This window comes from Rhipicephalus sanguineus, chromosome 2 (assembly GCF_013339695.2).
Source record: "Rhipicephalus sanguineus isolate Rsan-2018 chromosome 2, BIME_Rsan_1.4, whole genome shotgun sequence".
Classification (NCBI taxonomy): Eukaryota; Metazoa; Arthropoda; class Arachnida; order Ixodida; family Ixodidae; genus Rhipicephalus; species Rhipicephalus sanguineus.
In genome coordinates this window covers 31,085,802-31,110,128 of record NC_051177.1, presented here as the reverse complement: position 1 = coordinate 31,110,128, position 24,327 = coordinate 31,085,802, and the positions used below count along the sequence as shown (strand labels likewise).

Genomic DNA, 24,327 nt, shown 5'->3' with positions numbered 1-24,327 from the left:
TTCCTGCAAACTCCGCTGACATAGCCCATTTTTTGACATTTACGGCACTGGAGTGGTCGTGGTGTAAACGGACGGACCACGTGACGAAAGTGTCCCACCTTCACGTGGGATGGCAATATGTCACCTTTGAAGACAATCTTTACGCAACGCGAGTTGCCCAGACGTGAGACTTGGACGATGTTGCTATGGTCACTAACTTCCTTGATGAGCATTGCAAGGTCGCCACAAGGAATGGAGATGTCGACATCGTATATTACACCTACCACCATGTCCTTGTTAAGTGGAAGGTGAGCTCGAACCTTGATACCGTCAAAGTCTGTGACCCTGGTCAGAGCAAGCAGAGATGCCTGGTGTATAACGTCGATAGCCAAGACATTCTTGCGGGGGTTGACTGGAACATCCTTGATTTCGTTTGGAGCCAGAGACTCGAGTTTCCTCGAGATGGTCTGCCGATTCAAGTGTCTCAGATTGTCCGATGGCGAAACAGGCACAAATAAGACGGTGTAGTTCATTGAAGCCTGCTTCGGCTTCACAGTAGATGCGATTGAAGCTGGTGAAGCACCCATAGATCGTCGTTTTGGTTTACGACTGTAAGCAGGCGTGAATTCATCGTCGGAATCGTCACTGCTTGCCGAATACAGTTCGGTGGACTCACTGTCGGCGTCGCTGAGTTCGCTGTTCCGTTTCCTCGAGGGGCCCGCCGACGGCGGAGGCATGCCTGGAGGGTGTGAAGGCGAGTCTACTTCCAGTGTAGCCAAATAAAATACCGATGGCTACGCGAGGAACATGAAAAATCACCAAAAACTGTCACCCGGTAAACAAAGGGCTGTGCAAGACGCACACTTCGTCGTCGTTCCCCTTTTCACGGGAACCGCAAAATAAATCGTATTATGTAAAAATCGTATTAACCAAAGAGCTTTAAAAAAGGAAGAAAATGTGCATTCTCCGTCAGCAACTCATTTTTATTGAACAACAGTGAAGTAGCTGGTCAATTTAAGCTGCACTTTCTTCTTTTCAACGCCTAGGAATAAATTCTTCTGAAAAGTAAAAAAAAAAGATAAGCCTCTTCCTCGATAGGATTATGTTTCACTCGATGGCGCGGTGCATCGCCTGGCGCATCAGTATCATTGTACGCAGTCGCCGCGCCTGGCAAGCTGTATCTTCGCCGCAAAATCGACGCTGCTGCCGCCTCAGCTGCTCTGCAACGCGCGGATCGCGGCTTGTTGGAACGCGGTTTGAGCTAGTCTACCGAATAATAAACGGGCGCTTTCAAGGTAGTACATAGGTCAAGATCCACTATGGCCGTCGTATTATCCAATCTCGGGCAAAAATGCGATCGTATTAAATGAATGAAAATGCGTTATCTTCAAGGAACGTTGGCCGGGAATAACAAGAAAAACGTATTAGGCCGGAAGACCTATTATACAGAATCGTATCAACGAGATTCCACTGTGTTATACGACTTCCTTTTGAACTCAACGAAGTTCGTAAAGTTCGGAGTTCGGTGCAGCAGATGCCCGAATCACTCACTCACTCACTCACTCACTCACTCACTCACTCACTCACTCACTCACTCACTCACTCACTCACTCACTCACTCACTCACTCACTCACTCACTCACTCAATCATCAATCAATCAATCAATCAATCAATCAATCAATCAATCAATCAATCAATCAATCAATCAATCAATCAATCAATCATTCAATCAATCAATCAATCAATTAATTTATTTATTTATTTATTTATTTATTCTCTATCTATCTATCTATCTATCTATCTATCTATCTATCTATCTATCTATCTATCTATCTATCTATCTATCTATCTATCTATCTATCTATCTATCTATCTATCTCAAGCCGATACGACCGGTCAAAGCGATCGTTTCGCCACATTGTGTGTTTATAGCGATTCCACACCCGAGATGCCTGCAGGGGCTTGTACTTGGAGGTTAAATAAAAGTTGAACGAAAGCCAAGGGCCTCGAAACGAGTTACGACCGATATCAAACGGCAATCGTTAAGAAACAGAAGGACCGGCAAATTGACTAGAGTGCGGGTGTGTCTGGGCGATATTTATTTCGGTTCAGTTAAGGGCAGCTTGGCAAGTACCGCGGTTATTTCTGTGACGTTTGCGTAAGTGGCAGCACGCGTGCGGGAGCACGTTTAACTAAACGTGGTGTGGGCACGTAGGGACACGTCTTTCTAATGGCGTTTGATCGGGAAGGCCGCACTTGGAGTCGATGTTACCATGAGCCGTATGCGGCGGCGCACGAAGTCGCTTTATCTATCCGAGAGGCACTCGTGATACAATGAACATCAATACGACGGTGATAACGGCAGTAGTTATGATGGTCTTAACGAAAGCACTAAATCCAAGCCTACCATTTTTCTTGCAAGGTTTTCTATGACAGCCTCCAAAATCTCTCATAATTCTGCGAGTGTTCTTGGGAATACTCTACAATCTAAATGTCGAACGAAAAATGGCATGAAGAGTTATGAACAGGCATTCACAGGGCCACTAAGCACAAGTTATTACTAGATGCCGGATTTTTAGGCATTAAAAAAGCTCGTTTTAGGCGCCAAAAGTAGGCAGGCAGATCAATGTTTTAGGCCTCCAATTATGTAAATAGAGGCACAATAAATTTTCACATAAATGCAAATAATTTCAAACAAAGACGTGCGCGACCTTTATCTACGTCAGGAAAACAAGAATGTTATTGCTTAAGATGGTACAAAGGCGTCAACAGTTGAACATAGCCGTGCAATTGTGCTTTGTCCCGCACGGTTTGCAGAACATGGTCTCTCCCGTGTTCTGCGCGGTTAGTCAAGTGTCCACCGTCGAATCAACACGCTCCTGGGTGTCTTTTCGGCATGACTGAGAAGGGCAGAACACGAGCGTGTAGCAAGATCGTCAAAAAACTAGAAGGAAGGGATTATATTGGCCGGGTCGAATCGCGTATAGCTAATTTCTCCCCTGGCAGTGAACACCGCTGGCGTAGCCAGGCATCCCGAAACTTTTCAGTTTTGCATGTTTATATATACACGCACGCACAAACATACATGAAAGGTCATTTATCGAGTATGTTCCACCGATTCGACAGTTGTATACGCTATTCTCTGTATTGCGGGCACTTTTGATGACATGCTCACCGTGATTGCGCTGTGGGGACGGTCTTCCGTTGGATGCGGCGAAAGAGGTAAGGCGTGTGTGCTACTCGTGTTGTTCTCGTTATATATATTCGGTGTTAGATAGCTTTTTTTCGATTCGATGCGGAAGTCTCGTTATTGAAGCTTCCCGTAGCAAAGACAAGAATGAGTCCGCCTCGGTTGTACAGTGGCTACGGTGCTCGACTGCTGACGAGAGATGAACACCAGATGGTCAAAACTTCTGGAGCTCATAATCATATCGTGGTTTTGGCGCGCAATTCTGCAGATATTATTGAAAGCAATGAATGAATCAATGAATATTCGTTTCGCTGAGTTCAAACTTCCCGCTGACCGTCAGACACCTCGGAATCTTAAACGTCGATAGGGAGAGGAGTGAACCAGCTGACGATGACCACCGGCAGCGGGGAGCGCGACGCTTTAACGCTTTCTCCCGGGCAGAACGCAAGGTCAGCCCGTGTCGTCGAATCAGGGGAGAGGGGGTCGACGTAGGGAAAAGAAAAGTAAAAATAACGACGGGGAAAGTGCGTAGAATGACGAGGAGCCGGATGCGGCTTAGAAGACATTGGCTCTTTTTATTGTTTTATCTCTCACCCTCTCTGGAAGAAAGAGGGAGAGAGAACAGGGGGGGGGGGGGGCATTTCTCGTACAGGCCGAGTTAGTTGGGCACAGCTGACTGTTTTCCTTCGTCTTCGCTCTCCTTGTCCGCAGACCGGTGCTTGGACCGGTAGCGAGCGCACGTGCCGAAGTGTAGCGACGCCGCGGCAGCTCTCGGAGCCGGACTTTTCGCCATCACTGCTGCAGGCATGGACTCCTCCAAGAACAACAACGCAACGGCTGCAAGGTGAAGTCGTGGTTTTAATGGTTGGCGCACGTAGCGATCGAAGGGGGAAAACATAGTTACACGCCACACCGATCTCGAGGAATTCGCTAACAGCGCAACAGGTTACAGGTTCAATTCCCGGCCGCGTTTTAATGAGGACGGAACGCGATAATGCTTGCGTAGTACCCCGATTTGTGTTCACTAAAGTGCATAATTGGGCTAGTTTGTGCTGACTATAAGGAGGGGCCGCGCACAACATCGTCCGTGTCTTCTAGTTCTCTGTATTTTTGCATGTTGATCCTTATTATTCAGTGCTTCAATTATCCACGATGTATGTCGCAGCGCGGCAGTTGCTTCGGAATGTTTAACTCATTTTTAATTATTAATATTACATTGTTTTTGTTAGGTTCACCTCGAAGCTTTGCATTCAGGTGGTGTGACTCCTTTCGCTTGCCCTCCCAATGTATGATGAAAATGTATTGAAATATACTTGTCATATTGTGTTAACGTTGACTGTAACCATACGGGCTGTCCAGGTGCGCTAGAGGGGTCAACGACCTTTTCAAAAATGACGGAAAAAGAGAGGGCGGTAAGAATGGGCAATCAGTCCCCGCTCTTTCCTCGACTTATATACGAGGCTTAACTTTCGATGAAGTCGATTTCTTTCCGCGCTGCAATTCTGATTTCCAAACGCCCTGTTACGAAACTGGAATTCATTGCGAGAAGGACAGGTAGCTAATGACGTCTAATTTTAGAGGAACGCCGAGAAGAATGTTTCACATTCTTTCAATGTTCCCCTCTAAATGCCACAAGCCACGGATCAAGCTTTGCCTCGCGGTAAAACCAGCATAGCAGCTCCCTCGCGTCAAGAAGCGACGGTGTCACACATTCGTGGGAGGCACCGGTGTTCTACTCGGACATTAAAATTTTCTGTTCTACTGACTGGCCTCGTTTGCGCAAGGTCGCTGGGCCACAGTACGTGAAACACACGCTTTGTTTTGTTTTTTATTTAGGCTCACTTCTTTCGTATTCTTCGCGAGCAATGGACTCCGTGGCCTGTGGAATTTTTAAGCGGGTGACAGTGCTTTACAGCTCATCCTAACTTAGAAAGGTGTGCATTGGTACGCATAGAGAGCAGTAAGAGCGCATCAATTCCTATAGCAGCTACCTGTACAGTCGTGAGCAATATGAAAGGGGAACACTTAAATTAGCGGCTAAACGCAGTGGGCGAGCGCAAAGCTGTTATGAACACTAAATACTCGAATGGAGAGGTATCTCTTGCAATTCAATACATCAGATTCATGCCGGTACAGTGCAAGTAATCGTTGATGAAATCCGAATTTGGTGTTCCGTCTCATATACGCAAAGCTTGCTGCCTGGTTAAAATCCACACGATATGGGATCCACGGTGTTTCCGCAGATTCACGGTGTTACGATCCACAAATGGCGGCACTTGTGAGCTACAAGTCATCTATCGTGGCAATGGCGTTTATATTTACAGCGTGTGAATTTGTGCAACCTCCATGCTGACAACTTGAGACTTTTATTTCTACTTTAGTTAGAGCGCTTTATATGTCTTAATTGTCAAGCAGTCATAATTTTCCCAGGTCACTGCTCAAGCAATAAGCACCGCCTCGCATGCAAGATTATTGCGCATTGTTGCTACTGTAACCCGTTATTTTGTTTTAATGCCATTGGTCTAAAAAGTCGCAGGTCATTTTAAGCCAGGATGAAGCTGAATTCGTGTACTGAATGTTACTACATGCTAAACCACCACAACTACTTTCAGCTATATACATTGGCTACAGAGTTCACCTTAGTAATTTTTATATAAAAATTCTATAGAAACGATCATGGTGGCGGATTCTCATCTTACGTGGCGTCACACTACCAGACGAGGCCTTTGCCCTAGGTATACGGTAGGGCGTTTGCTTGCGTAAGAAGCAGCGTCTTACTACCAGCGGCGGTGTTTCTGTTTTGTTTCTTACGACAATGAGACGTTTCGTAGATGCGTGGAGCGATTGCTTTCAGTATCCAGGAGCGTTTCTGGAGCCCCGAGGATTTTTTTTTCTTTTATAGTTACTTCAACAGACGACGTTAAACTCGAGGGACGTCTACGTCACATACAGATGCGATTCCGTCGCCGCAGCGTGTCAGGCTATTTTGCCGTCACCAGCAAATCAGGTCATGCATAGAGTTGTAGGAAACTATGGGGTCATGTATCACTCTGGCGCCGATTCTAAACCCGTCGTATGGCAAAAAATCAAAGATACGTTGTGAGGCGTTATTTAAAGTAACGTTGGAAGTAATCACGTACACATATACATTTTCGGTTAAAATTTTTATGCATGTTGACATTGCAAAATTGTACATGTTGCTGCACGAGCGCGATGCAGCTTACTCGTTGTATCAGTGTTCCACATGCACGCTTCTACAAATATTCATGATTCAGATACTCTTGTAGATGTATCGTTCACTTAAAAAATACTGCGTACGCGTATATCATGATCTACATATAGACAGTACTATATGTAATATGTATATGCTGCGAGCGTTTACTGCCACATGTGCGCAGAAGGCGATTGCGGACGGTGGTTTTGTACGACAGAATATGCGTGTGATGTTTCCTTTTGTACATTACGCCTTAAGCTTTGCGTTATCACTCCTGTAGTGAGTCTTTCGATGACTAGCGATGTCAATAAACAAAAAAGCACGCTTATTATACTATATGCTTTAAAATTCCATAAGCAATATGCCAGTCATCCGCAGAAATTAAAAAGGAGAGGCAGAATTAACGATGCGAAATCAGATCGGATATGCATTCAACGATGCATCCGGCAGGAGCGAACATCGATCGCCTGAGGGTGCAACGTGCGAACGGGAAACTGGAACACATGTACGTGACTTGAAATTAATGTTAATGGCATTGGCAAGGCGTCAGTGAACGCACTACGATACACTCTTAAAAATGTAGTAAAAAGGGCAGCAACTGCAGCATTTACCACCGCCTTGACACGTTTACTACTTTTCGCTAACGTTTTCTGCTTTAGAAGTATACGAGAGGTAGTAAACATTGTCGTTACTACTTAGCATGTCGGGGTTAGTAGAGGTTACTATTTGCATAGGTGGTGGGTTAGTAAACGTTACTTCCTCCACCGGCCGTGGTACATTACGCTGTATCTGTGAAAGTGTTATAGAAGATTTAGGCTAACTATAATTTTCTTAATTGCGTTGGAACAACAGTTCTGTGCTTTGTCATGGCTCACACGTATATGCAAGTAGCAAGGCATGAAAATCTGTGTATGAGAGATCAAGTGTAAGTCTAAGTTTATGGTTAGCTCACCTATACGACGTGTGCTATCCCAAAGTAGGGATACACACGCACGCACGCACGCACGCACGCACGCACGCACGCGCACACACACACACACACACACACACACACACACACACACACACACACACACACACACACACACACACACACACAACGCGCGCGCACGCACACACACCCTTTTATTTGATGTTATACAGTACGTGTCGTGTAGAAGCCTTAATATTCTGTTCGTGTCTGTATGTGTGTGCGTTGTCGTTTATGGCTCGATCATGCCTCTATGTATACATTGTTATCTGAGGGTACCAGGATAATCACATGAAGAGACAATACCATACGGTTTCGCTTTCTTTATTTGACCTTGTCGTCGTACTAAGGTTACTGACTTTGTATTACTACTGCCCTGTAGGTAGTAGCTGTAAGTATCATGGTAGTATAATGTTGCTAACTAGGCAGATACTACCTGCAGACGTAGGTAGTAAATGTTGTGACAAACGCTTACTGCCTCTAAATCAGTAAGAATACTACTACTTTTTTTTAAGAGTGTACATGTGACAACTATTAGCGGCTGTATACTGCTCTGTCTTGTGTTCGCCTAACTGCGCATGTCTACACCTACATTTCAGCAGCACGCGGCCTTTCCGTGTGCTAAAAAGAATGCACAGGGTAGGCGCGCCGTCGCTAAGCGAAGTTTATCAGCGCTGTGCTCCGACAGGACATTAATTTCCAACCTCCTTCGCGAGTTCGGACGAAGTTTTTGTCCCTGACAAAATGCCGTGCCCGTTCGGCGAGATGGTGTGAACGTATAATATAAAAAGCGTCCGAAAAAGATTAAGAAACACTGGAATACGGAAGCCTGCACAGTTCGTCTTTCTTTTTTTTTTTCGATGTAAACTTTCATTTAATGTTTAATACATATATGCACTTACCCTTTTCGAATGAAATCGTGAGCTCGATGTGAGTGTCCTTGTCCGTCTTCGTCCTTATCGTTATTACCTTGTAATTTTTTTCCAGCTATTTTTCACCGTTGTTCCTGAAGGCTGACGCCTACCACATTCGATAGTTGGACGCCGCGGCTGCAAGAAAATGATATTCTCAAATCCCGTGTATACTCGTTCAAAAGCAGCACAGCTGCTGGTTCGGGGACTGCTTACGCCTCCAATGTGTTTGTCACCGGTGGCATAGAACCAACGCGTTTGGCTCTTCATCACGTGACATAATTTAGATCTCGATAGCATAGTCGGTAAATTATGTTGCCTACACTAATAATTATTTCTATACGTACACGCCACAACTTGACTACCACCATCTGCCACATTGCTATTCCTGGAGTCCAGTTCCGCGTCAGTGACCGCTTGGGCTTGATGGGCAGTTTCCGGAAATGGATCTATCTATCTATCTATCTATCTATCTATCTATCTATCTATCTATCTATCTATCTATCTATCTATCTATCTATCTATCTATCTATCTATCTATCTATCTATCTATCTATCTATCTATCTATCTATCCATCTATCTATCTATCTATCTATCTATCTATCTATCTATCTATCTATCTATCTATCTATCTATCTATCTATCTATCTATCTATCTATCTATCTATCTATCTATCTATCTATCTATCTATCTATCTATCTATCTATCTATCTATCTATCTATCTATCTATCTATCTATCTATCTATCTATCTATCTATCTATCTATCTATCTATCTATCTATCCGTAACCCTACTACAGCAATGTAGAGGGCAGCAACCTAGACATTCCAAGACTTTTCCTCCACTACTATATGTCTCTCTCTGGTGACAGAAAACAACCTCGCGAAGTCGCATTAATAATAACACCCAGCAAAACCGAGGCAAGTAATTGGTGGAGAGTGAAGACCCTCTAATCGCTCCGGTTTGATCAAGGCCTCGATCTCGTATGATGTAGCCGCGCCCTTAATAATTACCCAAGGTCCGATTCGCTAACGTGGTATCATAAGGCAAATAAATCGCCAAACGCTTCAAATTGTTTCAATAAGTAACAAATTGGGATTTTTTATAGGCCACAGAATTTGGCAGAAGTGGCCTATATCAACGAGGAACGCAACATGTTTCGTAGCATGGAATTTTGTTTGCTTTAAAAGATAATTATGAATGATCACATAAAGATAAAAGTTCTCTTGCGTGCACTTCACACAAATAGTGACCTTTTTCGAGCGACCTTTTACTCGGTATTCTTCGATTTAGTGCTTCTTATGCCACGTTTTACATGCTCCACGTCAGAGGTCAGCTGTGAGTACTTATGCATCTATTGTTAAAGAGAAGTCAGCCATTCAGCGCGCGGAGAGGCCCGGAGTTGTCGCATGGCGTCAGTGATGACGAATCACTAAAAGCAGCTTGAGAATTTGCTTGTACCTCTTCGCTGTCTTTGACGTATCGGATGCTCAGATTGGCATACATAAGAGTGGAATATTTCTAGCCTCACTTTTTAGTAGTGTTACGTGACGTCACGACCATGACTCATTCATAAACATGCTCATTATCGTGAGCTGATTTACGTCCGTTGCAGCACAGGAAGGTCTCTCCCAGACAAATTCGATTACGGCCGTCTCGCATCAGGCATCAGCCGCCTCCAATCTCGTGTGGCCTCAAATTCTTTCATTTCATAACACCCTAATAATAATAATTGTTGGGGTTCACCGTCCCAAAACCACGATATGGTCATGAGAGACGCCGTAGTGGAGGGCTCCGGAAATTTCGACCACATGGAGTTATTTAACGCGCACCTAAATCTAAGTACACGGGCCTCAAACAATTTCACCTCCATCGAAAATGCGTCTACCGCGGTCGGGATTCGATCCCGCGACCTTCGGGTCAGCAGACGAGCACCATAACCACTAGACCACCGTGGTGGGTATTTCATCACACCGCGCGCTTAAAAAAGATCTACCGTCCTCGACTAGATTCCCCTTCTCTTGACGCCCATTTCTATGTGTAACAACCCACCGGTTATCTGACCTACTAAATTATATTGCCTTCCCAAAATCACTTTCTTTTAATCTCAATTAAGATATCAGATAAACATTTGCTTCTTAATCTATACCTCCTTCTTCCCGTCTCGTAACAGTACGCCCAAGGGCGTAGCCAAGGGGGGGGGGGGGGGAGGTGTTCAACCGCCCCCCCCCCCGAAAATTTTGAATTTCGCTTGCGTATATATACACGCACACATACAAACGCACGCACGAACATACATAACGTATGGTTGAGCCCCCCTCGAAAAAAGTTTCTGGCTACGCCCCTGAGTACGCCTATCATTTTTCCGTTCCATCTTTCGCGGCGCAGTTCTCAGCTTGCGAGAGCACTTAATTTGCAGACCCGTACGTCAGTACTCGTAAAATTGCGCATCATCCGTCCTAAGGTTATCAATCAACTGCCGCCACAGGCATCACAATGCCCAAAATATATGGGCTACACGGCCATTTCCGGTCGTCCGAAAAAAAAATGTTTTTCTCGTTATGTACGCCCGTACTTGACCTACATAAACGTGCTCTTTCACAGCCTGGTGAAAGTGAAACAGCGAGGACTTCGTTCCTGCTTGCGCTTTACAGAAGTGTCGGGATAAAGACTGACTGCCTCGTACATTACACGAAGCCTTGAATTTAGAATACGCGTCAACGCAAGCCTCGAGGTGCGAAGGGGCACGGTTCAAGTCAAGGATCTTGCGGCAATATTTCACGTATCGCGTGCAACCTCGATGGTGATGAAAACCTCCGGTAGGCCGTCCCGCCAGTGTTAACTTAGAAAAACAGTACGAATACGGGACGCAAGGAAGGAATTACAAGATGTGAGCGCCTTCGTTGTGCTATTCGTACACTACGTGTATCTTTTTCAAGTTCATATTTCAGTGTAACAGCGCACAGCAAAAAGAGCAGACTGATAGGAGAAGAAACGACGCGCACAACAAGCTGTTACTTTTGGGGGCGAAGCTCCTTAAAGCGGCACCCGTTCGTCCCTCGTAGTCGTAGTGCGTAACCAGTCGTAACGCTAGTACCAGATCTTGACCTCCAAGGTGGTGCCGGTGGGAGATTTTTCCTGTGCGTTGTTGAACAATGAAAAATTCGCAGCGTGCGCGTTAACTAAAAGCCGAATTCTTCTGTCTCTCATTCCCCATTAGCAGCCATTGGCATGTTCCAGTGGGAAACGTAAGTAGAAGTAGAAGTGTAAGTGTTAGCTAAAAGCCGACTTCTTCTGTCTCTCATTCCCATTAGCAGCCATTGTTTACCTCGAAGGTAGTGCCTGGTGAGATTTCTCTTGTGCGTGATTAAACAATAAAAATTTTGTTCAAAACGCCGTTGATTGATGAAATAAACCAACGAAAGACGCCAGATGTTTTCTAAAAGCAAAACGAAAGAACGCCAGCTGCTTAACGAAAGACGCCAGATGTTTTCTAAAGCAATGGTTTTCTAAACAATGAAAATTCACAGCGTACATGTAAAATTAAAGTGAGCTGCAAGTCGTCATAACTCTCATCGAACCTTTAGTATAAACGCGCCCGATCTCACGTCGGTGGTGATGTACTGGGCAGAATTCGCGGAAGATTCACGGTTTCCCGATGAACCTCCGCAGCTTCGCCCACTCATCATCATTCACTCCATGGATATGCTGTGATTTTTTTAATAAGCCATATACTGATGAAACCCAAAGTTTCATAGCAACCCATCTGGCTGGGGAAATGCATATTGTAAACGCTAAAAGATACACCGACCAAAAAGAACAAAAGGTTCACTGACGTTTCGGCTCCCCATACGGGAGCCTTGTTCACAGTCTGAACAAGGCTCCCGCATGGGGAGCCGAAACGTCAGTGAACATTTTGTTCTTTTTTGTCGGTGTATCTTTTCGAGTTTACAGTAAGCCATGTACTAACCAGCCCTACGCTTTTATTTTCATCGCGCGTACGATTGAGTTTAGCCCCCTTAAGGGTGCAGAAATTTGAAAGCGTATCAAAAATAAAACTAGTCACAAAAAATTCCTGCGAATTTCTCTAAGTTTTCGATCCAGAATCATAGTAGTGCACACTTGTTATTTTATTGCGTTGCTATAAGAGCAGATAACTAGTGCTGGTATTGTGTGAGTAAATACGGTAGGCTTCAATACGGTAGGCTTCAATGTTCAGTTATGTTCTAGTGCATGTGCTGACTTTATTATAAACTAGTGTGATGGTTTCTATCTGCTACATTATTACTTCAATAGAGATTTTTTCCCGAGATTTAACTCTAAAAAATTGTTTATACTGACCGAAACAGGCTTCGCATAAAAAACAAGAAATCTGCTTCAAAAAAAGACCACAGCTTCTTATCCGGTTTGCACACGCGTCGAAGTGAATATCGCGCGTGCGTGGTTTTTACCGCGGGCCTTTTCTCTCACGTTAATTCGATGTTTTTTGCGTACTCGGGGCACACGTCCTTCAAGCGAGACGGGTCTGTCGTTCGAGTAAGGATATAAAAAGCATTGCCGACTCTGTAGTGCAATCAGGCATTTTCGCTTAGCTTAGCACCCGTACATGGTTGGTGTATGTCGTTTCTTGTTTGGCGGATGCAGAAGCAATCGCGTGCAACTTTAATCTCGATCGAAGACGTGCGATGAGATCTGGTACACGGTATAAAAATCGAGAAAGCACTTAAATAAACACCACGTGTGAATGGTTTGAAAAACGACTATTTGCCTCACTGAGATGTGGCGCATCAATTTGGGCCACGTGGAAATTACGAGCTTGTGATTAGATCGCGGAATATTTATATTTCCTTCTCGAGACATCGTGATTTGTGAAAGTTAAACGCGGCGTTTCCGACAGGGCAGAAACGGCACGCGCGACAATCTATCCTGCTATCGCCTGCTTTCCTGATTTAGTAACCTTCTCAGTATTAGTCTAAACGTATGCAATGCGTCGTGCTTATCTGGCAAGGTTATTGTCTGGCACCGTTTTCATTTATCCACATCTCAGACTATACCTCGCCTCTATAACTATTTCGGCGTGCTTGCGATTGATTAATTTGATTGCATGCGCGCGCACGCACGTGGGAGGGAACGTGATTGATTGATTGATTGATTGATTGATTGATTGATTGATTGATTGATTGATTGATTGGTTGATTGATTGATTGATTGATTGATTGATTTCAACTATTTATTTAAGCTTACGTTTCCAGTTTGTCGGTCACCTCGGGGAAATCCTATTATCAAAAAAGGATCACCTCGGAAAATACTACAATAAAAAAAATGACTATAATAATAAAACAAAAGTTTGTACATAATGTCGCAAAACAACTCCCTCACTCTAAGAAAAAGATTACCTGCAACTCTTTATTGGGGAGTAATAATAATAATAGTATGTGCAATTTTACGTGCCAAAATCACGATATGATTATGAGACATGGCGTAGAGGAGGGCTACGAAAATTTAGGCCACCTGGGGTTCCTTAGCGTGCACCTAAATCTAACTCACGGGCCTCCATCATTTCGCAGCCCCGCCACGGTGGTCTAGTGGTTATGGCGCTCGACTGCTGACCCGAAGTTCGCGGGATCGAATCCCGGCCGCGGCGGCTGCATTTTCGATGGAGGCGAAAATGTTTGAGGCCCGTGTACTTAGATTTAGGTGCACGTTAAAGAACCCCAGGTGGTCGAAATTTCCGGTGCCCTCCACTACGGCGTCTCTCATAATCATATCGTGGTTTTGGGACGTTAAACCCCAGATATTATTATTATTATTATCCATCATTTCGCAGGTTCAATCCCGACCAGCGAGGTCGGGATTGAACCTGCGACTTTTGGGTCAGCAGCCGAGCACCGTAGCCGCTGCACCACCACGGCGGCATTTTTTGTGTTAGGTTAGTTTTAATATAGGGTCATCGGATGTGCCTCGTAGGTTTATGGCTCATACATGCTGTGCTTGCCCAACAATAACACGGAAAATATAACGCATTAAAGGTAGCTCATGCACCGTTTACTTGAATGTGGAAGCCGAGAAGCATTTATTTGAAGGCGGTGCTTTTCCTGCGCTCCAACCAAGAGAACTACGCTATACAGAATAGCATTCAGTTATGACGAACTTCAAGCATTTTGAGATATAAAGAATGTTTGCTGACGTGTTGTTTAGAATGTTTTCTAAACATATCAAGTTTTATAATGTGTTGTGAAACCCGCAATTTTGAAACGACTCTGTGAGTGACAGGCGTCGGCATCCTCGAAGCAATAAATGAGCGCCGGACAGTTAAACAGGCCACCCTTTATTTAGTTTTACCGTCTCCAGAAGGCTGCTTACTACTCTCGCGGTCAGCTCAGCTGATAAGAAGCCGAACCCCCCGCGGGCGCGCCGAAGACGAAAGTCATAACTGGCCCGCCCGCCACATCGTATCTATACGACGGGCTACAAAACGGCCGGCCCACCCTGCAGACGCGACGTCGTCTGTAGGGTCGTATGCCGCCCACTCCAGTAAAGCAATTGGGCTTGTAGTGGAGGTCAGAACTGCGTGTGTGGAGACTGACAGATGCCCCAAGTGTCAACAGGAAAGGTCCTTTTGAAAGCACGAGACATCACGCGATTACGAAAACGATAAGCGCTGTGATACGTACAGCCTCGCACGTTCTTAGCCGAAGCGCTCACAAGTGCCCTCGCCACTTTCCAAACGACTGGCACATGCCGCATGGTGCAGTAAAGCTATAGCTCTTATAAGGGCCATTAGAATGTAAGGGAGTACACGATTATAACTTCTAAAAACTATTCAAACAGCCACAAATACAAAAAACGCGACATAACAGATGGCACATAAAAATAGACGAACGAACGCTAGGTATTATCTAATCAATTTACAAGCCTGACATTTACGAACAGTTATCAAGGAGGTAGAAACATCAATAAAGAGTCTAAATAATTGTCAAGGTTTATCATCCCAAATTCACGATATGATTTTGAAAGACGCTGTAATTGAGGGCTCGGGAAATGTCGACCACATGCGGTTCATTATCGTGCACCTAAATCTAAGCACACACAGGCCTACAACATAATGCGCCTTCATCGAAATGCGGCCGCCGCGGCAGGGATTCGATCCTGGGACATGCATTCAAGCACCAAAACCACTACGCCGTGCACAACGGCGTGTGCAATAAAGAGCCACGCTTTGCGGAAGATGCTCTATTATGTACGATGTTCTACTGCAGAGATAATCACTGCTTCGAAGGCAATGCGCGTCGAAAATGGCAATCCGTACGCACACTGCGGCCGCGTGTAAGCGCATGCAAAATACGACAACTCCGAGGCACCAAAGCAGACACAGCTGTGACAAAGGTGCGACGGCTACAGTGCAAATAAGCGGTAGCAAATCAGAACAACGCGCATGCCAATGTCTGCAACGTCCATTAAAAATCAGAGCTTGAACTTCGTTTAGAGAGTTCAGCATTCCGGCTCCCTCTGAATTTTACGACACCCGCCGTGATAGATCGGTGGGTAAGGCTTCGCCATGTTCAGCCTGAGGACGCGGGTTCGCTTCCAGACCTCGGTGGGCGCGTTCTGGCGAAGGCTAAGTGCCAGAACACACGTTTACTTACATATAGGAGCACGTTAAAGAATCAAAGATGGTCAAAATAAATGCGGAGTCCTTCACATTATAGCACGCCTCATAATCACATCGTAATTTTGGCCCGCAATATTTATAAGAGTTTAATAGTTATCTGACCAGAGAATTACCATCGTCTATCGTCGTCTGCAGTATCTTCACTCGGTGCTACACTCAATGGACATCGCTCTCCGACCTCGACATGCCTGAAACCACAGCAGCAGCTCTTGCTGTCTGCAACGCGTTAAGCAGTGTAGATGGTGTATACGTCGCAATAGTTGTTGCTGGCTGTATACATCTAATATACCGATGTAGATGACGTAAATAAGCTGACGTGGGACTGTTTGGAAAGCAGCTGTAAAGTTGCCGGCGAGATATGATGGATAGGCTCGGATCAATGTAGCTTCCACTTACTCAACCGCTCGCGTCCATGTAAAGGATATGCAACACATCGTGGCAACAAAGAACGCACTAAAATAACTCCCTTTGGCTTTTGTAGGTCAGGCGTTAGGGCGATCAAAATTGAGCAAATAACGACCTTGGGATGAGCGATTACGACTCAGCGACATAAGCTGGGAGAAACGGAGAAGAGCGCAATGAAGATCAAGAAAACAGTGTTTAAGTAGTCCCAACCAATCAAGTCTAGGCGATGCGCGAGTGTTTCGGTAACTTTAAAGTGAAGTCAAGCTTTTTTTCTGTTTTTTTTTTTTCGTGTAATAAAAATAGGGCTGTTTCACACAGGGTGGTTATGAGGGACGATGGTTGTACCTTGGTTATACTGCAACTGACGGTTTGAGCACAGTAAACTTGGCGAGTGAGCCGAGTCATTTTGAACCCCTGGTGGAAAGCGACAGCACTGACGCAGAATGCTGCAAGAGCCGCTAATTCTCGTTGCCTACTATGTGAGCTCTCTCCAAGACTCGAAACAAGCTGTGGTTCAAAGGAAGGTGAATCGAAATGCTAGGTCTTCATAGCCAGATAAAATATTCTTTGAGAGAGCTATTGTCTTTAATTTCGCATATCACGGGATCATATTTGTCAGGGAAAATCGAGGTCGAGAATTCTTTTTTTTTTTTTTTCAAATTTCGCGCCGATACTTAAGCACCTGAATATGAGTATGACATCACGTCCTTCAGCTCTTTTTTTCTTTCGTATTCTGGTTTGATTGGCTCAAAGAAATTTTCTGAAACTTGCTAGTGAAACTGGCCCCGTAGAGTACGATGTAATTCATTTTCACCAATGAAGAATTATGTGAACCCCGTCAGAGGCCGTCAAAATCTACTGCGCCAAGGAGAGTGAGTACGGAAACGTGAAGAAGCCGTCCCACTCTGTATTATCTTCCTTGCTCATTTCCTCGTTTACCAGGCCTCTTATCATGGCAAGAGTGGGGCTCATTGGTAATGCGAAGGGTAAGTTACTAACGCGATAAAAGTCGCAGTGTCCTGCCGGCTATCCCAGTTGGACGCGTTTACAGATCTCTTCCGTTAAAAACTCGTGAGCAGGCCGACCCGGCCTCACCAAGAAAACGCTGCTATCTGAAAGTGCGCGTGCGTGCTTGCGTGTCGTCTGGTCATTGTTAGGGAGGTATTTGTTACGATAACATTCCTGAGCAGGTATTCATGGCCGTTGCTGTTTCATTCCAAGCACGCCGGATTTTATCTGGAAGTCATGGTCATATGCAGCGGATTAAGCAATTAAGCTAGTCCACCGCACTGCCGCAGGCAATACGTGTATATGGTTGGTTTGCGCACGGTGATTTAGGACCGGATGCAATGGGGCTCGAGTGACATTGCCCCGATGCCAAGTGTCAGATTCACATCAGTTCCTCTTTTTGTACTGTGACGGTAAGGAAGTCAAAAAGAGAAAAAGGCCAGCTGTTACTGTATAGTCCAGGCTTAACGCTTATAGTCTAGGCTTAACGCTGAGGTCAATCGCCGATATGGAAATTTCGTTTATAAGGTGTTGGCAACAGCGCCATACATAATGCTTTGTTCGGGCAAGGAGATTTAGGTTTACATTATGCGCCAATACTAACCGGAACACCTTATCGTTTGGCGCTTCAGTCGAGGGCTTCGTAGGTTGCTTTATCGCCAGCCACAGTTGTTGGCAACAGATCTGTAAGTCCCTCGCACGCAATGATCGGCATTAGCGCAAGGTCGTCCACGTACAGCAGCCTGCATGAAAACTCCCAGTTGTCTTCATTGCCCATTAGGTATACCTCACGGCTTTCCAGGTGTCTTTCTACACCCTTAACATAAAACGGAAGCGCCGACAATAGATGCAAAGGGAATCCTTGTTGTACACCTCGGTGAATTTTTCTCTAATTATTTGTATGCCCGGCCGGCCTTCCCAAATGACGCTTACTGGATTATATATATATATATATATATATATATATATATATATATATATATATATATATATATATATATATATATATATATATATATATATATATATATATATATATATATATATATGGAACTAGCGCTCGCCGGACTGTCTTTCACCTCGTCATCAGAGTGGCTCGCCGCTGCTCAACGGGTCGAGACATCCTTAAAACGGGTGAGAGGAGTTTCTTTTGCTCGTAATCCTGGCACTACATCAGGAGCTTCACGTCTCTTCAGCAGACCGCAGCAGCCTGACGACAAAGGCAAGGAACATCCCATTGCCTATTATTCCCGCAAACTACTGAAGCATGAGATGAACTATGCTATTACAGAGAGAGAATGCCTTGCCATTATAGATGCCATTGATAAATGGCATTGCTACCTTCACGGAAAGCCATTCACTGTCGTAACGGATCACTCTGCACTTCAGTGGTTGAAGAATGTTAAGAATCCGCAAGGTCGTCTCTTCCGGTGGTCTTTAAAGTTGTCAATGTATGAAGTCAACATCAAACATCAAAAAGGCGTAAGCAACGTAGAAGCGGATACACTCTCCAGAGCCCCCATAGTTCAACTTCTGTCACACGACGAACTTCAACGATGCACCAATGAGCACCCAAGAGGACCGTATTCATTGGAAAACAACATAGTCATCGTCAAAAGAAAAGGACTAAGGAAGATATATGTGCCACATGAACTGCGCCCTACCATTCTTAAGAACGCACATCAACATTTTGGGCATGTCGGAGTGAAGAAGACACTGTCACTCCTGTCTCCACAATACTATTGGCCGGATATGGTAACCGATGTTGCCACCTATATTCGGCATTGCGATACATGCCAGAGATGCAAGAAGACGAAAACAAAGAAGTATGGGACACTTGAATCACTGCCTCCAGCTGAAGAGCCTTTTGACCTCTTCGCAATGGACACCATTGGAGGATTTTCTGGATTCGGCTCATCAAAAAGGTTTATCCATTTGGTTATTGATCATGCTACTCGCTACGTATGGGCGTTCGCTCATAAAAGTGAAAACAGTGACGCCTACATCTCATGCCTGAAAACCATTTTTGCTGCGGGAAAACCAAGGAAGTTCCTTTCAGATCGCGGAACGGGATTCACTGCAGGAAAATTTAAGCAGTTCCTAAAGCACAACCGAATACATCAACTCTTCACTTCATCTCATCATCCGCAATGCAATGGTATGAATGAGCGGACAAACCAGACCATTGTAACCAGACTTAAATGTAAGATCAATGACGAGCCACAGAAGTGTTGGACAAAACTGCTCTCGGAAGTAATAGACGAGTACAACAGAACGCCCCACGAAGTTACCGGCTACGCACCTTCATTCCTGATGTATGGAATTCCATCGTATCCAACTATTCTGGAACAACGAGAAGAAACTGTTGAAGAAGCGCGGAAAGCTGCGGTTCACAATTCCATCGCCTACCACAATAAGAACAAAGTCATCTATGATAGGAAATTTCTCCCGATTGAGTTCCAAGTCGGTGACATTGTCCTTTACGAGACACCATGGCATCCCAACAACGGCAAACTGAGTTCCATCATGGAAGGTCCTTACAAGATTCTACGCAAGGTCTCACCAGTGAACTACGAGATCGACCGCTCTGTGTTTCCTTTAGGTAGAAACTCTGATATTGTTCATGTTAGCAAACTGCGGCGTTATTTTGTACCTTCTGAACTGCGACTTTCTCGGGGGGAGGGGGAAAAGTGTAACGTATGAACAAGGCGATGGTAGGAGAAGGCGACGAAGAAGAAGTGCGCGTGCATTAGAATAAATGCATGGCAACTGAACCACGACGCGTCTCTGTTTTGTAACGTTACATATATATATATATATATATATATATATATATATATATATATATATATATATATGAGATACATTTTTCAGCAATTGTCGTCTATGCCCTCGTGGTCGTTGAGATTGTCTCATAGCCAAAAATGACCAACTTCCGCTATAGGCGAACGTCTACTCTATTCTCTGTATTAAACAGAAGCTGTTCTTGCGAATGCAGAAGAAAATTACGAATTCGCTGAAAGCGGCGTAATAGTAGCGTAGTGTAAAACCCTGACAAGGAAAGGCGAACTGCTGAAGTAATCCAGCCCGTCTCTCAGACACAGCGCAGGCCTCTTGCTGCCGTCAGAAAAAAAAATGAAATAAAAAGATATACGACCTATTCAACATTTCACGATGGTGCTTGGCGCCCTGCAAGCGCATGCTGCGATAACTCATCGAAGAGGGCTCGCTAAGACGCCATTGCTTTTCTAGTCGGTGCTTGCTCTAAATAAAAGGTGAGAGGGCCGTTAAAGATATGTCATTCCGTAGAGAAGATGCGCAGATAAAGTCTAGGTGTCTGATGTTTCTGTTAAGAGGCTGCCATTTACGACTTCTGCAAGTTTTATGAAGCGAACTTCGGGTTCGTGCGTCATCACGGAAGCGGACTGAAAGTGCTTTGGGTGTAAAACGCCAAAGCAGCTGTGCGTAAACAGGTTGCTATATTGTTTATTGAATACTGTGTCTTCCTGGACTTCGTACACGCACTTTCTGCGAAGGTTCATGATGATGATGATGTCCACGAGGATGATTTCTGGCCGAATTCAACTCGCCTTGAATAGAGGTCTTCCTTAGCTTGCTACAATATTTACTCATATGTCCCGAGCACTGGCTAATCAACATTGACTATAATGTTGGCTAACTCTTGGCTAATATCGACCAAACGTTGGCTATCGTCAGTGTCAACAACAACAAACACGGACACAAGAGAGAAGTCGAGACACCACTAACGCGGCGTTTGTGATGTCTTGACATCTCTCTTACGTCCGTGTTTGCACGCCCAGCCTTAACATGAATGCCTACTAAAGCTCAACTCTCTGTTATTCTAAACCAATGCTCGTGTTGTCTAGCTTTTTCTTTTCATCCTGACTCTGCGAATACGCGTGAATGCAAGGCTATGCGCATGAAGGTCACAGCTCGCGTTCATATCTGTCGGCACCAGCATATATATTCAAGTGTAACGTAGGGACCCTAGATGTCCACAAATGATGTGTTTATATCAATCATGGCATCATATCTTCCCTATCCAAGAGGCTTCGTCTTTCATGTTGGATTGATTACCACCTGCTACTAGATTTCTCGTTTAACGGCTTATTCTTCAAGCAATGCTCTTATCTAAGGCTGCCATAAAGCGGCAGTGCCCATGTCACGATGTTGCTCTGACCTTCGTTCGTTTGTTAATTCCAGCAATGACAACTCCAACGATGGGGTGCCGCATCAAGAAAAGCTGCTCTACGGAAACTACCTGAAGGTGCGTGATGTTTGCGTGATCGAGTGCCTGCTAATATCGCTATTTCAGCAGATTTCCGGCTAAATGTAGCATAAGTTTTACTGGTCGTTTGCCACGCGCTACCGTTTACTACTTCACCTGAGAGAGATGATCAACACGGAATAAAAAGAAAGAAAAATTGGCCGATCCCAGGTCACGATGTCTGTCGACTTCAGTGCGATGAGCGTTCAAGCATAATAACGACGCACCTAGTTGAAGTACCGGATATAGCGAGGTCGACAGCTGGGCTGGTTTGTACGGTTGCACTTTAGATCGAAGCAGCGCAAACAACAAAGTTAGACGGGCACAACAGCACATTTCATCGTGCACCAACACTTCCTTTATAATTTCGTAACGCTTCTACTCTAAAAGTTACCTTATTATAAAGTTCTATAACATTTTGTAAAACCACCCAATTTGTGGCCAATCCTTCACAGTGGGTTGCAGCCACAATTACAAGGTCAACGAGAACAGGAACAAGCGCTTACTCGCAACTCAAAGGTTTATTGCAAGAAAACATAAAAGGAAGGCGAACTCAGATCAACAGCTCAAGCCAAGAGTGTCAATCTAACTTGGTATTTGTTGTTCGCGCTGATTCAATATATATGAAAAAAAGTACCGGATGCTTAGCTATGGCTAAGGGTCGTTAGCGTAAAGCGATAGACATACATCACGTGCCCTTACGTGCTACGCTGAAGGACCAAGTGCGAACACTCTCTGGCATCTTGCACAGCGTAGTGGCGGCGCATTCGCACGCGGTTTGTGTTAGTCTTAGCTCGGCGTTCTGTGCCGCACATTAAAAACTGACACTATTTATTTCCTTTACGGTAGCTAGACAAGCTCCTCGACTGTCAGAAGTTGGTCACGGAGCAGCACTGCGAGGAGCGCGTGCACGACGAGCATCTTTTCATTATCACGCATCAAGGTGAGTCGGTGAAGGAATCGGCATATGTAGAATATATATCATAGAAATGGTGCATTCAATGCGCTGCTCCTCCTGAAATTTGTACAGGCAGTGGAGAAAGAAAGCTTTCTGACATCCGCGAATTGTTAAGCAGTAAAGCCTTGTACTCGAGTGCTAAATCCATCAATGATGATCGTACTCATACGCTTTCTGAAATATATCTTTGTGCTTTGGCGCAGTGATTATCCAAATAACGACGTTTGCAAGTCGATGGGTAGAAGTGGCTGCTCCGGTAGAACATCCCCTCATTTTGGAGCTCTTCTTTCGCATAAGTCTACAGATCTCGTTATGTTGTCTCTGGTTCCTTGAGAGTGGGATGTAATTACTACTTGTTAACTCACCTACTGACTTGAGCCCCAAGGAGGCGCTGTAGAAATCCGTGACGTCAGGAGAAAACGCTGCGGCAACTTCAGAGGAGCATCGCCACACATTTGCGTTCCTTCTGACTGACTAATCCTTCATTCACGCTAGAACTTATGTTGTTTCAAAGGGTTATAATCGAACAGTTTATTTTTTTAATGTGGAGCAGACAACACGAAAATAGGCTAAAAGTATTTATGGACTCATATATCCTAAATGCGTGCTCTACGATATTAGGCTTCTTCGTTAGCTGATTGTTTTTTCTGCTTTTCTTTCTTCCTGGATACAGCTTACGAACTATGGTTCAAACAAATCATCTTCGAACTGGACTCCATAAAGCCGCTGCTGGACTCAAAAGTGAGCAATTTTTTTTCTTCAACCAGCGTAACCATGACCAAGAATTCTTCTATCGCACTAATTAATATGCAGTATATTAGGATTCGGCAGCGAGATTCGACAATAGGAAGAATATCTTTTGAGCTAAAAAAAACGTAACATAAAAGTCATGCTTAATGTTATCTTAGAACTCGCCTCATACTGAATTATTGTCTAGTAGGCAGTACTAATGTCTATAGTCGGATACAGCTTTAGAAGTCCGCGGCATTTCCTGCTCAAAGGCGGATGCACACAAGCCTGCACCAATGGTCGCACACTCCAGACTGACGTCATGAGCCAGACGGCCGGTGACTCCGCCTTCGGAGGACATTGTCGAGTGCATGAGCGGGACTATTTCTTTAGTCGCGGTGGCGATCGGCTGCCACGTTTGTCATCTGGGCGGGACCTCTCCAGACTTCTTAAGTTGTATCTGACTACAGTAGGCATTATTGACTAGTCGGTCCATCAACAGAGCAAGCAAATCGGCATATCACTGCCTCTGGAAAAAAAAAAGCTTTCGTAAAGTGTATTGCAAGTTAGGGTTAAAAAGTTGTATTGCGGTAAGTCAGTGTGCTATCTGTGTTCTTATATTCATAGCCGAACAGTTCACAGATCTTTATTTAAGGCTCATCATTATTTTCTCCCACTATTGCATCTTTCTTGTGATTCGCAGGACATGAACGAATCTAACATGTTCCAAATCACGTCTCGGATGAACCGCGTCGTGCTCATTCTAAAGGTAAGTCTCCACATCGTAGACAAGCTATCAGCTGCATTTAAGTGAATGAATGTTTCTCAAGCGAACATCTTTTTCTTCTTTCTAAAAGAGCCTATTGAATGACAGTATTGGGGTCATTATATGAGTGGGGGCGATGTCCCGTCATGCGTAAAAAAGGTCGACATAGGACTCGACTTTTAACCTGGTACGAGACGCAGACCACTGCACACTACATTATCGGTTACGTAACC

General features: G+C 44.6%; 2 protein-coding genes and 1 long non-coding RNA gene across 3 annotated transcripts in view; 2 read left to right on the top strand and 1 right to left on the bottom strand.

Moving 5' to 3' along the window:
* LOC119382646 (cyclic pyranopterin monophosphate synthase) overlaps positions 1 to 24,327 on the top strand; it is a 227,438-nt gene that overhangs the window by 33,203 nt on the left and 169,908 nt on the right. The window lies entirely within an intron of this gene.
* LOC119382654 (tryptophan 2,3-dioxygenase) overlaps positions 3,883 to 24,327 on the top strand; it is a 66,419-nt gene continuing 45,974 nt past the window's right edge. The window contains exons 1-5 of the mRNA XM_037650452.2: positions 3,883 to 4,014; positions 21,578 to 21,641; positions 22,491 to 22,584; positions 23,273 to 23,340; positions 24,032 to 24,097. Coding sequence (XP_037506380.1) covers positions 3,977 to 4,014; positions 21,578 to 21,641; positions 22,491 to 22,584; positions 23,273 to 23,340; positions 24,032 to 24,097 — 330 coding nt within the window. The 5' untranslated portion in view covers positions 3,883 to 3,976. The remainder of the gene's footprint in view (positions 4,015 to 21,577; positions 21,642 to 22,490; positions 22,585 to 23,272; positions 23,341 to 24,031; positions 24,098 to 24,327) is intronic.
* Positions 3,894 to 16,183, bottom strand: LOC119382656 (uncharacterized). Its single transcript, XR_005181554.2, has 3 exons — positions 16,054 to 16,183; positions 8,257 to 8,403; positions 3,894 to 4,007 (listed from the first exon to the last, which is right to left on the bottom strand). It is a non-coding gene; the product is annotated as an uncharacterized LOC119382656 (long non-coding RNA).